This window comes from Scyliorhinus torazame, chromosome 5 (assembly GCF_047496885.1).
Source record: "Scyliorhinus torazame isolate Kashiwa2021f chromosome 5, sScyTor2.1, whole genome shotgun sequence".
In the NCBI taxonomy this organism is placed as follows: Eukaryota; Metazoa; Chordata; class Chondrichthyes; order Carcharhiniformes; family Scyliorhinidae; genus Scyliorhinus; species Scyliorhinus torazame.
The window spans coordinates 309,794,486-309,812,371 of record NC_092711.1 but is presented as its reverse complement, the minus strand read 5'-3'; the positions used below and the strand labels follow the sequence as shown (position 1 = coordinate 309,812,371).

Below are 17,886 nucleotides of genomic sequence, written 5' to 3'. Positions count from 1 at the left end.
GAAACTTAACATTCATTAGCTTAGACATGCTGTAAGAGTGTGGTCTTTTTGATGGTACAACTCATCATATAAACGCTGCGGAGGCATTAGGCAGATCAGTGCAAGCTCACAGCTGCAACTAGGAAAGTATTTCACACACTAGTGCTTGAAATCTACACAAGTTCCTATTTTAAAAATTGAAGCGATTCTAAATGGCACCAAAATAAAAAATATGAATGCAAATGACAAAGGAATACAAAGGGACAGAGGCTGCACAAACTCTACATAACTGGGACAGATTTACATTACTGCAGCGGCACGGTGGCACAGTAGTTAGCACTGCTGCCTCACAACGCCAGAGACCCGGGTTCGATTCCGAACCTCGGGTGACTATCTGGGAGGCGTTTGCACGATCTCCCAGTGTGTGCGTGGGTTTCCTCCTGGTCCTCCGGTTTCCTCCCACAGTCCAAAGACGTGCAGGTTAGGTGAATTGGCCGTGCTAAACTGCCCAATTTAGGATCCAAAGGTTAGGTACGATTATGGGGATAGAGTGAGGGAGTGGGTAGGTTGCTCTTTCGGAGGGCCAGTGGTGACACAATTGGCCGAATGGCCTCCTTCTGCTCTGTAGGGATGCTAGTGCACACCAGAAGTCTATCGCACACCATAGGTGAACCTTTTTTTCCTTCGGTACAAATTTAAAGAAGCTGGAGATGGAGACGTGCACAATATCCGTCATTTATCACAAACGCTGCACAGTTCAGGGACCTCAGCAATTAAACTACTGGTCGAACACTGACAGCTTGATTCTTGACAATGATTAATAAACTTTAGTGCTCGATATTTTAATGAACATAGTGGCTGTGATTTTCCATCTCCCTCTTGGCGTGTTTTTTGCAGCGGCGGCAGCCCGTCATTGGTTGGCTGGTGGCGGGATCTTCCAGTCCTGCCACTGTCAACGGGCTTTCCCATGGTTCGCACCCCCCACCACGCGCGGGGCGGGGGCACCATCGGCGGGACTGGAAGATCCCGCCAGTGGAAACAGCCGGAAAATTTTGGTCAGTGTTTTTTTTAAACAATGTCAGGACATCCCAAAGTACTTCACCACAAATGAAAGTACTTTTGAAGTGTAGTCACCGCTATAATGCATGAGATATGGAAACAAATTGATGTGAAGGAAAACAGCAATGACAATGAAAAGTCTGGTGTTGGTTGAGGGACAGATATTAGGCAAAAAAATTTCCCCCACCTCTCAAAATTTATAAGCTGCATTTTAATGAAATGCATTTTGGTCAGTGTTTTCCATTTTGCTCTGCATACCGCAAGATTTAACACAAATTCAAAGTCAAACTTAAAACCCGATTTGTTACACGAGAAAACTCATCTCTTCCTTTGACCAAGTTTTTGGTTGTATCTCCCTGTATGGCTCAGTGTCAAATTCTGTTTGATGGCATCCTGTGCAGCACCTTGGGCCGAATTGCCACGTTCAAGGCTCTAAATAAATATCAGTTGCTGTCAAAGGGGAGAAAACTGCAGGGCGATGCTGACTAATGGGATAGTCCTTCCAAAGAGCTGGCACTAGCAAGATGGATCAAATGGCCTTCTGTGCTGTCAGATTCTGGGATTAGATTTTTGAAGCCCCAGAGAAATTATTTTCCTTCACGTTTTGAATGTAATCGCCTGCTCTATCATTATAAAATCTTACTAGCCTGAGAAATTATTTTCCTTCACGTTTTGAAACAGAGCTGTATTTGCCTGCTCTCAGGAAGGGGCTTACTATTATAAAAATCTTACTAGTTATTGCAGTACAGCAAATATATTTGCAAAGCATCCCTGTCTGGTTTCTTTTCATCAAAATAATCTTCACTGTACAGACAGTACCCCACTACTTCTGCCATCTGCTGGCACTCTTGGGTAGCGAAATTAAGGAACTAAACAGAAAAATGACAGTACTATCCGACTTATTTGCTCCTCCCGTTCCCTTTACCGTTGTTCTGATTCTACTGGGATGTTTGCTGATCATTCAGTCCTGACTATCCTGAACTGATCTCTCTACCAATGCTGAAAGCCCTTCCCACAATTAACTGATTTGTGTTTCTATCATTTCTGCTTCATTCCAGAAAGCACAGAGCAGGGACCCTGTGAAAAGACAATCCAGGATAGCATTTCAAGCGGGGACCCGCTCCCAGTTCTAATAAATTCATGTTTTGGGCGTGGGTCTTTTTTGTCTGCCTTCTTTTCAGGAGCCAACAACTATTGCAAAACATAAAATACTGAATGCCGACGAACGAATTAATTTTATCCTGTGCCCGAGCAGCCGATGATCACTGAAAATAACTGGTACATGTTTTAAGAGACTGTTGAGAGCAATGAGGATTCACAGCTTTGATTGGTGAATCCTCCACATGTATTCAATTGATAAAATTAGCAATAGAATCAAAAAGAACCGGAAATGCGGCGGTTTAGAAATAAAAGCCGTGTTTTTTAAAAAAAATTGAAATGAAAATGAAATGAAATGAAAAGAAAATTGCTTATTATCACAAGTAGGCGTCAAATGAAGTTACTGTGAAAAGTCCCTAGTCGCCACATTCCACGCCTGTCCGGGCCGGAGGCTGGTACGGGAATTGAACCGTGCTGCTGGCCTGCCTTGGTCTGCTTTAAAAGCTAGCTATTTAGCCCAGTGTGCTAAACCAGCCCCTAATTTATTTATTCATTTACGGGATTTGGGTGTTGCTGGCTAGGCCAACATTTATTGCCCACCCCTAATCGCCCTTCAGAAGGTAGTGTTGAGTCACTGCTGCATCTATTGGGTGCAAGTACGGTAGCACGGTTGCTTCACAGCTCCAGGGTCCTAGATACGATTCCCGGCTTGGGTCACTGTCAATGTGGAGTCTGCACGTTCTCCTCGTGTGTGCCTGGGTTTCCGCTGGGTGCTCCGGTTTCCTCCCACAGTCCAAAGATGTGCAAGTTAGGTGGATTGGCCATGCTAAATTGCCCATCGTGTCCAAAAAGGTTAGGTGGGGTTAAGGGGATAGGGTGCTCTTTCCAAGGGCTGGTGCAGACTCGATGGGTCAAATTCCTTCTGCGCTGTAAATTCTATAAGTAGATTCACAATGTTGTTGGGAACAGAATTCCAGGATTTTGGCCAAGCAACTGCGAAGGAATGGTGATAAAGTTTCAAGTAAGGATGGTGAATGGCTTGGTGGTGTTCTCATGCATCTGCTACCCTTGCCCCTCTAGGTAGTACAGGTTTCGGGTTTAGAAGCAGCTGTCAAGGCAGCCTTGAGGATGGTAACACTGCTGTCACTGTGCTGCTCAGGATGGAAAGCTGTAAGCCGTTTTAGTTGCTGTGATATGAAGAGTCTAAAGTTCTTGTCCCTTTTCACCAAACACCATTTATTTCACTTCCACAGCCTCTGCACAAAACTCTTAACAACACACCACCCTGGCAGAGGCCACCTGAAGCCCCTTTACATATCAGTGTCAATTAATGGATACTTAACATAAATGAGACAACTAATTGCAATGTCTCTCAACCAATTACTTAACAGTCTCCCCTTCCTTGGAGAAAAAAAATAATTAGGTGAAAACAAAATTTCAAGAAACTCAAAAACACACACATGATTTACCCTTTTTTTTGTTTGGACGAGAAAGAAAAAAAAAAGTCACAGAAACAAGCGCCCTTCATTAACAATATCCAAAAGTTTCTGTGAACTCGCCCCTCTTTTCATAAAACAGTCTGACAGTTGATAGCTCCTGTCAACCCATTTAATTTTTGTTATTTCCCCTCTGTCCAACATCTGCTTCAAACTTGCGATGTCTATCCGTAACTTCTTTTCATTGACACTTTTTGTAGAGTGCACATTTTCCCACAGGGATTTATTGTCAATGTGAAAGTCAATAGGTATATTACCCAAATCCCCTAATCCCAAAATTTCTGTCAAAATCATACTTATATAAAAGGCCATACCCGCCGCCTCTACAAGGCTTAGTGTCTCAGCAGCCAAAGTGCCTTTTACCATTCTCCTTATTTTCTTTGTTTCCCACACAAGCGTGCAACATTTACCATTGTTCCCCAAAAGGAAAATGATAAAACCTCCTGCACTTGAAACCCCATCACATAAATTTGCAGAGGACGCATCACTATAAACTAAGAGTTTCAAGTGCTTAAGGGCACCTAAAACTGGGAACTTCAAAACACACTCCTGCATTTTTAGTTTGGCCAACACTTTATTTGCTCTTATTATGTCTTCCACTTTGGGATCATTCATTTTTGTACTCAACTCTAAGACATCAAAACTCACGTCCGGTCTAGTCTGTCTACCTAACCAGTTCAGTTGCCCAATTAAACTTCGCAGTTGCTCTTTTTCTATCTTTGAAACCATTGCGTCTTTTTGTGAAACTTGGCCATGACTAATTGCTATTAGGGTGATGCTTTCCAAATACGATTGCTGACGTAAAGTTGCCCCACTGTCCAATTTCCAGTCCAATATATTTAAATGCACCGGAAGCCTGACTTCCAACCCTGAATTCTTTCCTCAAACCAGAGATTACAATAGCTTCAAAATCACTAGTCCCACCCCACAAAAAATCATCGACATGCATCATAAAAATGCCAGAAAGATTTCCTTTATAGTGCCAGTAAAACATTGCAGGATCTGCTTTCAACTGGCAACAGCCTAACTTTAACAAAACTGACCTTACCGAAAAATACCAGACACTAGATGCATCATTTAATCCATACACACATTTGTTCAACTTCCAGAGTACCCCTTGTGTGTTAGCTGCTTCTTTAGGAGGACGGAGAAAAATGTCTCTCTGGAGCTGATGCCCCTGCAAAAAGGCAGCTTTTAGATCTATAGATTTGCATTCCCATGCCTTTGTGGCTAAAAGAAGATCTTTAAAATTAACCTTTCCTGCTGTAGGTGAATCTACCCTCAAATCCTGATCGAAGTTTTCTTCAAATCCCCTTGCCACAAGCCTGGCCTTTGCCTTATAAGTTCCATCCGGAAGAACCTTTTCCGTGCAAATCCATCTGTGGGATAGAGCTCTTTGTCCCCTATCCGGTACTTCCGTGTATACCCCAAATTCACTCCAACTATGCAATTCTTGCTGTTTAGCTTCTCTAATAACTTTTTCATCTAATTTACTTGAAGCCACCAAAATCTCACGTGCATGTGAGCTTCTACTCCTATTAGTATTCGTAGTCTAACTCATGTTCCGAGATCTTGACAAACTACGTCCCCTCTCCCGCCTGGTATCTCATTCTGTACTGCTACTGCTTGATCTTTCCCTTCTGCTGTGGGATGTCCTGTCAATAGTTCTCGACCTTTTCCTGCGGACCTGTTCACTATCCAATGTACTATCTGAACTGGCACTGCGTTTCTGTGCCCTCCATTTTTGAACTTCGTTTTCCCAATCCATTGTCTTGACTCCTTCCCCTGAATGCTGTACATTCAACCAATGTTTATACTTTCCAGTGGCCTTGCCTGCTCTACTAATAACAGTTGCATCCTTCCATTGACTAGACCCTTCAGGCAAGTATGTCACTTTTGTACCAACCTTTGGCAGTTGCCCTTTCGGAAAAATGGCCTGTTCTAATTCACCAGAAGTGTTGTGTTCCTCCACAGAAACCCGGTCTATATCAGTTAATTGGTCCTCATAGTTCTGTAACACATGCGTACCAGATGACTCTGGTTCCTCGTCATGTCTGTCTGCTCTGTCTAAATTTGAAAATTTGCAATCTGTACCCATTATCCTTGATGAATGTACCCGAACAGTTTAATTACCATGTTGCAAAATAATTGTTTTGCCATCTATGCCTATGATCTTTCCTGGGCCTTTCCATTCATTAGAATTGTCTCTCTTATAGTATACCATGCCTCCTTGCTGAAAACGGCATCTGATGGCCGTACGTTATGTCTTAAAGCTCTGCGAATTCTTTCAGAGAATTCTGCTTCCAAAAAAGCTTTTCTACTGCTATGTAATGCATTTAAATGTTCAGCAAAACCAGAGCTAATTGTAGTCCCCTCCCAAGCTGGAGGCTGGTCATCCAAAATGGACGGAAGTTTAGGATTTCTACCAAACACTAATTGATAAGGACTATAGCCCCCAACCATCTGCAATGAATTCTTTGCATGTACTGCCCATGCTAAAGCTGAATTTAGCCTGCAATTTGGTCGATCTGCCAACATTTTTCGAAGCATGTAATCGATGACAGCATGATTTCATTCACAGACACCATTACTAAATGGGCTTTCTGCAGCCGTATTCATAACTCTGATATTCATGTTTTCACACATATCCCTAAACTCATCATTAGCAAATTCGCCCCCATTGTCCGTAAGGAATTTTGCCGGTGGACCCATTCCTGTCCCTATCCATTTTTCCACGATTTGATCCAGAATTACTCTCTTTTCTTTACTTCGTACAATCGTTGATTGACTAAATCTGGTTGCTAAATCTACAAAATGCAAAATAAATATATTATTTGCTTTATCCCAGATCTTAAGGTCCATGGCCACAAAGTCATTAAAATCCCTGGCCAAAGGTAGGGTTACTATCGGCCGTGCTGGTGTCCTTCTGTACTTCTTACAAACTTCACAGCGGTCACTAACCTGTTCTATCAGTTTAGTATAGTCGTCATCCTTTACCCCTGCATCCTTTAATACATTTTTCAGTCTCCGAGGAGACGGATGTGCAAATTGCCTATGCAGTTTTAATACCACAAGCTTTTAATCAAATAAAGTCCCATTTTCAACTGCCATTAACACATCCTTAACCACTCTACTTGAAAAATTATTTGTCAGTAATGGAATACAATAGTGTCCCGACTGTGTAAATTGTAAGTCCACCGTCTTTCAAAAACTGTTGCCTTATCCTGTTCCATATCCAGTTTCATGTGTGCTTTCTTCATCGACGGTCTGCTCAGAAGCAAAGGTATCTCACTTGATACAACATCCGTGCTGATGAAATGATTCACTCCAGCAATATTGCAAGGGATCACCACTCTTTTCAGCAACTTCAGAGTATTATCATCCCCAAACCTGAAACTTGTGGAACTTTCAAATTCCTTAACCTTGTTACGATTTTCAGCATTCAGAGTCCAGGTAACATTTTAACCAGTCAATTCCACACACAGTAGATGTGCAGCCACTGTCCAGTACAGCACAGTTGAAGGATTCTGCAACCATCACCCTCATTACCGGCGTAAAACTGCTTGTCAATAGGACAATGCCTTCTTTCTGGTCACTATCTTTTTCCTCTTCTGACTCTTCCGTGTCATGTGTCGCTTCAAACACTATCATAATGAGTTGGACAGTTGAAAGCATAATGGTATTGAGAGTCACATCGAAAACATTGATTTATCATGCCCCGTGCATTTCTGGGGTTCATCTTCCTATTGTAGGTTCTAACTGGGTTTCTGTCTTCATAATTTCCTTGTCTCGGTCTATAGTCTTGAGCCCTGTTCGTAGCCATACGATTTAGTCATCCTGTTACTAGTGTATCTTCCATATTCTGCCTTATTGCAGGCTGACCTATTTGGGTCATCAGAGCCATCGGAATCGAATGTTTCCCCAGAAACTTTTGTAAAGCTTTTGTCATCTGTTCGAATAAGGTATCCTTATCAGTTAACTGAACTCCTGTCAAAACCAGGAGCCTATCCATGTTGCTCACTCTAGCACAGTCAAGTAATTTAAAGGCCAACACAGACTGTGGAAATTCCAGATTGTGTTTCTGCAGCCTTTTATATAGTCTGCCAAATTCCATTATATAGTCTTCCATGGAGATATCCTCCATTTTCCAGAACTTATCAAAATCCGACCATGCTTCATACGCACTTAACAAGTCATCTTTCTTATAAATCTTATCCATAAAATGTAATAAAGTCTCCAGACCTTCTTCTGAGTCTAACTCTTCCAATTCCAGCTCAGAAAGCACTTTGTTTCGGATTTTACTGCCTTATGGTAGAGAAAGAGCCAATGCTATACCTTGTTTTCTCTTTCCCAAAGCAGTTACCTTAGTCCACATAACTATTGCACTTTTCCATTGGTCGTACGATTCCCTTTCAGAAAATAAGGGAGGATAGTCATATCCAGCCATCTTTATCCTCGGTTCAGCCATATATCCCTTTTTTTTTCTTCTTTTCTCACTCACTCCTTGGTTTGATCTGGAAAAGTTGTATCTTTCAATCCTTCACATTTACACAGCAATCATCCTCTGCTACCAATTGTTAGCCGTTTTAGTTGCTGTGATATGAAGAGTCTAAAGTTCTTGTTCCTTTTCACCAAACACCATTTATTTCACTTCCACAGCCTCTGCACAAAACTCTTAACAACACACCATCCTGACAGAGGCCACCTGAAGCCCCTTTACATATCAGTGTCAATTAATGGATACTTAACATAAATGAGACAACTAATTGCAATGTCTCTCAACCAATTACTTAACAAAAGCTCCACCATAATCTGAGCCACACTTAACGTGATCAGACAAAATCAACGTGCTTTTATGAAAGATGTGCAGGTTAAGTGGATTGGCCATGCTAAATTGCACCTTAGTGTCCAAAAAGGGTAGATGGGGTTACTGGGTTACGGGGATAGGGTGGAGGTGTTGGCCTAAGTAGGCTGCTCTTTCTAAGGGCCGGGCAGACTTGATACGCCAAATGGCCTCCTTCTGTACTGTAAATTCTATGATTCAATGAATTAAAAAAAAAAATCAGGGATTTTAAAATCTTGCTCCATACAGGCTCAGGCAACTTATTTCTCATGTGGTAATGCACTGCAGTGAATCTAAATACTGAACTCACATTCAAAACCCCTACCTCTGGTTGCAGCAAACGCACTGAACGATTAAAACAGGCTGAACAAGGCCTTGACTTTCTTGGATTTGCAGCTCGAATCAGAGTCTTAGATGTTTGCAACATGGAAACAGGCCCTTCGGCCCAGCTTGTCCATGCCACCCAGTTTCTATCACTAAGCTAGTCCCACTTGCCACATTTGGTCCATATCCCTCTATACCCACTCTGCCCCTGTAACGGTCTAACTTTTTTTTAAAAAGGAAAAAATTGTACCCGCCTCTACCAGCCCGTTCCAGATGCTCACCACCCTCAGTGTGAAAACATGTCCCCTCTGGTCTCTTTTGTATCTCTCCCCTTAAACCTTTGCCCTCTAGTTTTAGACTCCTCTACCATTGGGAAAAGATGTTGACTATCTACCTCACCTGTGCTCCTCATTATTTTATACAATCGGTAGGAGCAGAAAAAAAAAAAAAAAAATCGATAAAGGAATGCAAAAAGAGAGCAGCTTTTCACATTCATTCCACTTCAAATGAATTATTACCTGAGGTCCCTCAGATCACCCTTAAAAGCCTGCAAACAATCAAATGAAACTATGATCAGAAACCATGTCCTTCTGTTTACATCAGATCAACAGCACTTTTAGATAGGAACACTGCAAACACACACGGGACGAGAATATTCTAATACAGGTAATTCAATAAAGTACATTCTAATACAGGCAATGTCCACAGTCCGACACCCTCTGGACCCGAGGTCATGCTGGACTTCCCCGGATTTAGGACACCTGGTTGGGTGGGGGCCATGGGTCGTTTGGGTTGACTCGGAGTGCAGGAGCTAGACGGGCATGCCATTGTAAACAAAGTGACAAAGCCGATCACTGGGCCAGCTTGCCACCGAGCCCGGGCACCTTGCCAAATTGTCCCGGTATTCGGACTACAAGTCCTGATTTTATTCAACCAATCACAGTTTTAAAAAATTGATTGTTATCCACTGGAATGTTTCCAAAAATGTTGGGTTTTCAGACAATTAGATTTTGAACATGTACGGATGATAATCGTGATATTTTCATCAACTGTACAGCTCAGCTTGTCTGCATTTGTTTCACACAATGAGGAGATTAACATTGAAGAACCTCACCACATTTCAAAGTGCCTGCTGTAAATCACAGCGGAATGCGCCCATTACAGTCACTCACTTCATATTTTTGGTTACCATCATGGCCAAGATCCCGTGTATAAACCACAGCCATGGGCAGGACTGGATTTTCTCCTAATCCCAACAACTACAGCAGTGCAAGTTCCACTCACCTCTTGTTTGAGGGAAGTCTGTGGTAAACGCAGAGCTTCGCTGAGTAGCTTGTACATGCCTGCTAAGATATAACTCAGCTGCTCCTCGGATAGACTCTCTGTCTCAGTGATGCTCCTCACAGCCTCTCTGGAATCTTTTCCTTCGAGCGAGTTGATGACCGCTATGGGAGAGAACCATGCTTACTAACTGCAGGGTCATTTCTGTTCAGAGAATTGGCTGTTGCGAGATTTCGGCCGCACAAATAAGTTTGCTCAACATGTTAAAAGGCACTCAGATTCACACCAATTACTTCCCGTTGACATTGTGACGTGCGCACTATACAAACTGCCCCTCTAAAACACAGGTAAGCATTAAGCATTTTTAATAGTGACAATCCCTTTGTTCCAATACATTCCAGAAAGCTGCACTGAAGAGGCATTTCTTCTTCTTTTAAAAAAAAGAACAGAATATTGTGGATGCCCACATCTCCTGAAAGAATGTTTAAAAAATTGGTCCCAAAACAATAACGATATAGAGTGGAGAAAGAGACGGTGTTCCTGATATGTGATCAAGCAGAAGAAGGAGGGAACATTCAGAAGAATAGTGAGGAGGAGAACAACATTGGTAAAATAGAGGCAAGAGCGGCTGCTTTGGAGAGATTGGACAAACCTTTCCTGTAACACATAGAAACATAGATAATGGGAGCAGGTGGAAGCCATTCAGCCCTTCAAGCCTGCTGCACCATTAGGATCATGGCTGATCATCCAACTCAATAGCCTAATCGTGCCTTCCACCACCCCCTCCCAAAAATCCTTTGATCTCTTCGCCCTCAAGTGTCATATCTAACTGCTTCTTGAAAACACAATATTTTGGCCTCAACTACTTTCTGTGGTAACTAATTCCACAGGCTCGCCATTCTCTGGGTGAAGAAACTTCTCATCTCTGTCCTAAATGGTCTACCCGTATCCTCAGACTGTGACCCCTGGTTCTGGACACACCCACCACCAGGAACAGCCTTCTTACATCTACCCTGTCCAGTCCTGTTAGAATTTCATAGGTTTCTATGAGATCCCCCCTCATTATTCTGAACTCCAGCGAATACAATCCTAACCGACTCAATCTCTCCTCATGTGTCCATCCTGCCATCCCAGGAATCAGTCTGGTAAAGCTTCGCTGCACTCCCTCTGGAGGAAGAACATCCTTCCTCAGATAAGGAGACCAAAACTGAACACAATATTCCAGGTGTGGCCTCACCAATGCCCTGTACAATTGGAGCAAGACATCCCTGTGCCTGTACTCGAATCCTCTCGCTATGAAGGTCAACTTACCACTTGTCTTCTTTACCGCCTGCTGGATCTGTGTGCTTACCTTCATTGACTGGTGTACGAGGACACCCCGGTCTTGTTGCACATTCCCCTCTCCTGACTTATGGCCATTCAGATAATAATCTGCCTTCCCGTTTTTGCTACCAAAGTGGATAACCTCACATTTATCCAAATTAAACTGCATCTGCCATTCATTTGCCCACTCACTCAACTTGTCCAAATCACACTGAAGGCCCTCTGCATCCTCCTCACAGCTCACACTCACGGCCAACATTGTGTCATCTGCAAATTTGGAGATATTACATTTGGTTCTGTCATCTAAATCATTAATATATATTTTGAATAGCTGGGGTTCTAGCATTGATCCATGCAGTACCCCACTTGTCAGTGCCTGCCAATTTGGAAAAAGACTCGTTAATCCTACTTTGTTTCCTGTCTGCCAACCTCAGTTTTCTATCCATCTCAATACACTACCCCTAATCCCATGCATTTTAATTTTACACACTAATCTCTTATGTGAGACTTTGTCAAAAGCATCCTGAAATTCTAAATAAACCACATCCATCATCAATTATGTTAGCTACTTCCTCGAAGAATTCCAGATTGGTCAAGCGTGATTTCCCCTTCATAAATCCATGCTGACTCTGTCCGATCCTGCCACTGTTTTCGAAGTGCTCTGCTGTAAAATCTTTGATAATGGATCCTAGAATTTTGCCCCTGTTGCCGACGGCACATGGTGTATTATTTCTAGTCGCGGACATTATAGAAAGAAAAAGGATTGTATTTATTTAGCACCTTCCACGCCCTCAGGTGCTGAAAGGCTTTACACATACGCACGGAGATCAATAATCCATTTAGGTGGAGAAAGAAACAGAGTTAATGGCCGGCGGGGGGATGGGGCTGGACTTTCCCTTAGGGTGCCCCATTCTTTCAAGAGCCTAAGCTGTAGGCATCCAACTACGTCAGCATGACACCCACCCATTCCTCCCCCCCCCCATTCCTCCCCCCTCTTCTCATCCCCGCCCCCCCATTCCTCCCCCCCATTCCTCCCCACCCCCATTCAGAGTCTGCCTGACTGGCTCTGCGCTTCCCAATGAGCTGCTTCTGTCACTTTCAATGATGTTGTTTGAAAAATAGATTGTCCAGGACACTGGGGATAACTCTCCTGCTCGGCTGTCGGATGGTGCTGTGGGGTCTTTTATGTCAACCCGAGAAGAGAGCTGGGGTTTGTTGTCTAATTCAAAAGGTGGCACCTCCAATGGAGCATCTTGCTCCTGCTTAAATCCTCAAGCGTCAGCCTGGGTTCAGAGATTGAAGCTATCGAGAGGGAAAGTCATATCTGAGATTACCCAGCACCGAGAGCAGTAGGCAATCTGCTCTACACCTGGGAAGGAGTGGTGCAAGCATTCAGTCACACAGATGGAGTGGCTTCGCTGCCGCTTTGGAAGCTGGGTGAAGGCCTGCTACCACCACATGCTGCACCAACTTTTTGGCAAAGTTTGCAGGGAGAAAGGAAACAAGATTCAAGAGGGAAGCGCCTGTGATTCTAATTCAAGGAAAGTTCCAGATATCCCAACGTTCAAACAGAGGGTGTCCCCTGTTTCAAGTTGTAAAATGGCTCAGTGCATTGAAGGCGGTTTTCAGTTTGTAATTTGCAAATCTCCGTGGATTCCGACTGTCTTTTTCTATATTTTGCCAGAAACGTTCGTTGAGACTCTGAGCAAGTGCCTGTTATTCTCTTTTGCAAATGTCTGGCTTCTGGCACTATCTGTTTATGCAGGTTTCAGTGCATATATTTGGGCCATTGTAATTATCAATCTTGAATTTTATTTTTTTTTTAAACACAAGAAATATATCAAAATGACATTCATTTTCTTTGAAAGATTATCAGCCTGAGTCATAAATAAAATACACACCTTTGAGTATCCTTCGAAAGGTCTCTTTGTCTAAGCCCTTCAGCTGTTTTACCATCAAGTCGACTTCCATCGGTGTTCTGGCTCCAAGGTAACAGCTTCTGTGGGACATGCTGAAGCAAATAATGGAATGGATTGAGAACATTTCCCAAGGGTCAACTAGCAGGATAGGAATGGGGGGAATCATAGAATTTACAGTGCAGTAGCTGGCCATTCGGCCGATCATGTCTGCACTGAGAGCACCCTACTTAAGCCCCACACCTCCACCCTTTCCCATAACCCAGTAAACCCCAACTAACCTATTTGGACTCTAAGGGCTAAATTGGCCAATTTAGCGTGGCCAATCCACCTAACCTGCACATCTTTGGACTGTTGGAGGAAACCGGAACGCCCGGAGGAAACCCACGCAGACACGGGGAGAAGGTGCAGACTCCGCAAGCTGAGTGACCCAAGCTGGGAATCGAACCTGGGACCGTGGAGCAGTGAAGCAACAGTGCTGCCCAGAGTGCTACCGTGTCATTTAGTCCCTCCAGTCTGCTCTGCAATGCAATTGGATAAAAGACTGATCTGTGTTAATGTAAGCCTACTTGTGACACTAATAAAGATTATTATTATTTTTGATGTAAAATCTAGCTCATGCAGACCACATTCCCACTTGAACTTACAGTGGACTATCATAAGCACCACAGGTGTGATACAAAATAGAGGTTTCTTGGGTCAGATTTTCAACAATTTTGCAGCAAATGGAATGGATCAAATTGGAAGACCCATGAGAGTGTATAAGAATGAGATTAAAGCTGAGAAGGATAAAAGTTGATGAAGAGAGGTTGCATTGCCCAGGCTTGTATGAAGATTTTGTGCGTAGAGGATTATGGGGTAATTTAGTCGAGGTGTTTAAGATGGTCACTGGAAAGGGAAATGGTTTATTCCAGTTCCCCAGTGAAAGTGACTGCAACCAGGATTTTCTCTGACTCACTCCAGTGAGCAGTGGCAAGTCTTCTCGAGTCGCTGCCGTCCTCGTGGCGAACATCTCTCGATGTGATCGGGTTAAGAGTTCTCTGATACCGACCCAGCGATGATAAGAGAACGGTGATTTGTGTCCAGTTCAGGATTGGGAGGGGGACTAGGAGATGATGGCTCGCACTTCCACCTGCTCACTTGTCTTTTCAGTGATCGAGTGAATTGTCACAAAACATAAAATGAATCCAAATCTGTGCAAGTCCCAGAGTTCAAATCCTTCCACAGCAGCTGGGAAATTCAAACTCAATTAAGAAAGTAAATCCGGAATAAAAAGCTAGTACCTGGAACAGTGACTATAAAATGACTGGATTGTTATAAAAACCCTACCACGTCCACTAATGTGCTTTCAGGAAAGAAATCGTCCTTTCTCAGTCTGTGACCTATATTATATTGCATGCCATTCCATATAGTGTGGTCACAGCACAAAAAGGTGACCATTCAGCCTGTCTTATTTGTGCTGTCTCTCTGAAGGTACAATTCACCTAGAAGCATTCCCGAACCATTCTCCCTAATCCTGCACATCCTTCCTTTTCAGATAATAACCCAAATCTCTCTTGAAAGTTGGTTCTGCCTCCATCACACTCTCAGGCAGTGCATTCCAGGTCCTAACTACACACAGCGAGGAAAAACCTTCTCCTCATGTCGCTGTTGCTTCTTTTGCAAATCTGCGTCCTCTGGTTCACGATCCTTCCACCAATGAGAATATTTTCTCCCTGCCCGCTATGTCCAGAACCCTCATGATTTTGAATTCCTCAGTCAAATCTCCTCTCAAACTTCTCTTCTCCAAAAGGAGAGCTGTCCCAACTTCTCTACTCTATCTCTGGAATTGAAGCTCCTCGTCACTTGAACTTTCTTGCAAATCTTTTCTGCACTCTCTCTCTATTGCCTTCACATCATTCCTAAAGTGCAATACCCAGGGTGGGACGCAAGCCTCCAGCTGAGACCGAACCAGTGTTTTATGCAGCTTTACCGTACAGCCTTTCTTTTGCACCTATTAATAAAGCCTAGGATGCTGTATAGTATCTCAACCTGTCCTACTGCCTTTGATGATCTATGCATATACACACAGGTCCCTCTGCTCCTGCACCCCCCTTTTAGAATTGTCTATTTATTTGTCTACATTCTTCCTACCACTTTACACTTCTCTGCATTAAATTTCGTCAGCCACCTGTGCCCCCACTTCACCAACCCGTCTGTGTCCTTTTGAGGTTCTACATTATCCTCCTCACAATGCTTCCAAGATTTGCATAACCGGCAAATTTTTAAATTGTGCCTTGCACACCAAGGTCCATGCCATTAACATGTCAGGAAAAGCAGGGGCCCTACCACCAACTCCTAGGGAACTCCACTACAAACTTTCCTGCAATCCAAAATGCAAGAGTTAACCACTCCACTCTGTTTTCCGTCACACAGCCAATTTTGTACTATGTCGATTTTATTCCATGAGCTTTAGCTTTGCTCACAGGTCCGTTGTGCTGCACTTTACCAAATGCTTTTTGGAAGTCCCTGTACAACAGATGCAAAGCAATAGGTTTACATTTAACTGCCCTCTAAAATGGCCTGGTAAATCAACTAACAACTGAATGTATTAAGGGCAGCAACTCACCACTACCTTCAAGGACGATTAGGGATAGACAGTAAATACTGAAACCAAAAGAGAAAATGCTGGAAAATCTTAGCAAGTCTGGCAGCATCTGTAGGGAGAAAAAAGAGCTAACGTCTCGAGTCCAGATGACCCTTTATAATGATCCTTTGTGAAAGCTTGTTGCTCACTCACATGCCACGAATTAAAACAACAGTTCAACAGCTCCAAATCCTACTAACAACTCAGACCAGCTGATAAATTATCAAAAAAGCATCTTGAACTGGCTATTGGATTATGAGTCTGCCATTACCAGTCCTAACCTCTTGTGGCAAAGAAACTCCATTGACGTGACACCTTTAAAAGAATTACCATTTACTAGTTGATCATTGAATATCTGATTATTTCACACTTCACCTGTCAGATTCCAGGAATGATGAAATCAGTAACAACTGTTTGGTTCTCTGCAACACAATAGGGTAGACAAAGAACACTCTGGATAAATGAGTGTTCACATTGCTGGTCTTTGGGCTGGTTTAGCTCAGTGGGCTAGGCAGCTGGTTTGAGATGCAGAACAAGGCCAATTCCCGTACCAGCTGCGAATTCGGAATTCTCCCTCTGTGTACCCGAACAGGCATCGGGATGTGGCAACAGTAACTTCATTGCAGTGTTAATGTAAGCCTACTTGGAACAATAAAGATTATTTATTTATTCTGTTTATGATTGAGTCAGTGCACCAGAGAACATCTAGTTCATGACTAGTTGAAGATTTATTAAATTACAATAACGTGGGAAGGAAAACAATACTAATACTACTAAACTATGAAATGTTAATAACTATAATATGAGAGCTAACACTAAACATGTTAATATACAGAATTGCTTCTGCATATCATTACATGCCTCCAAGCAACTGCATTTGTTTGAGATGGTGATTAGACCGCACGCCAACTTTAGGCAAGTTACACAACAGTATCATCTGATGAAGGATCACAACCAAAGGTGACTCCATGAAGTCATCACATATACCTCAGGGCACCCCAAAGCACTTCACCGCCAATGAAATACTCCTGAAGTATAGTTACGGTTATAAAGTGGGTAACACGGCAGACTATTAGTACATTGCAAGTTGTCACAAACTGCATTGCAACAAAGACTAGATAATCTATTTTATCCCCCAATCAACAATATTGACCAGGACACCAAGATTAACCTGGCAGTTCTTCTGCTCACAGTGGTTAGCGCTGCTGCCTCACAGCTCCAGGGACCCTGGGTCGATTCAGACCTCAGGTGACGGTGTGGAGTTTCTCCCCGTGTCTTCCTGGGTTTCCTCCGGGTTCCTCACGCAGTCCAAAGATATGCAGGTTAGGTGGATTGGTCATGATGGATTGTCCCTCTGTGTCCAATGGTTAGGTGGAGGTATGGGGATAGGGCGGGGGATTGGGCCCAGGTAGGGTGCTGTTTCGGAGGGTCGGTGCAGACTCGATGGGCCGAATGGCCTCCTTCTGCACTGCAGGGATTCTGTGCTAATAGTGTCCGGGGACCTTTCATATCCACGGGGGGGGGGGGCGCAGTTTAATGTCCCATTGGAAAGACAGCACCTCTGACAGAGCAGCTCTCCCTCAGTGTTGGATTTCCAACCTTAACTTTTCCACTCAAGCCCAGGGATGGGATCTGAACCAATTGAGTCAGAGGGCAGTCTGTCACCCACTGAGCCCCTGGGGCAAACAGCTCACAACCATTGTCCTCAATGTTAACCATGCAGCAGGTAGACAGAGGCCAGGGTCCCTGGCCATTTCACAGCAGAGGAAGTCAGGTCACTGACGGAGAGAAAAAAAAATCAAACGGAGCACCAACCCAGAAGGTGAACTTACGTTAATTCGGCCTGCACCACTGGCTTCACACTCACACTTCCGCCCCGCACGTTACCTCATATCCCCGACATTGACAAATCCTCCGACCCTCATATGACCTCACATCCGT

At 43.5% G+C, this 17,886-nt stretch overlaps 1 protein-coding gene across 3 annotated transcripts in view; it reads right to left on the bottom strand.

The window, feature by feature from the left end:
• Nucleotides 1-17,886, bottom strand: part of commd5 (COMM domain containing 5) — a 40,187-nt gene extending 22,301 nt beyond the window's left edge. Inside the window, exons 1-4 of one of the 3 annotated variants that reach the window (XM_072505905.1) lie at nucleotides 17,778-17,886; nucleotides 13,305-13,414; nucleotides 10,084-10,244; nucleotides 9,318-9,346 (exon numbers count right to left, since the gene is read on the bottom strand). In XM_072505905.1, the coding sequence (XP_072362006.1) occupies nucleotides 9,318-9,346; nucleotides 10,084-10,244; nucleotides 13,305-13,413 (299 nt within the window). In that variant the 5' untranslated portion in view covers nucleotide 13,414; nucleotides 17,778-17,886. Of the gene's footprint in view, nucleotides 1-9,317; nucleotides 9,347-10,083; nucleotides 10,245-13,304; nucleotides 13,415-16,320; nucleotides 16,346-17,136; nucleotides 17,277-17,777 lie in introns of those variants that run through there. The other 2 variants (XM_072505906.1, XM_072505907.1) reach the window with 2 other exon arrangements.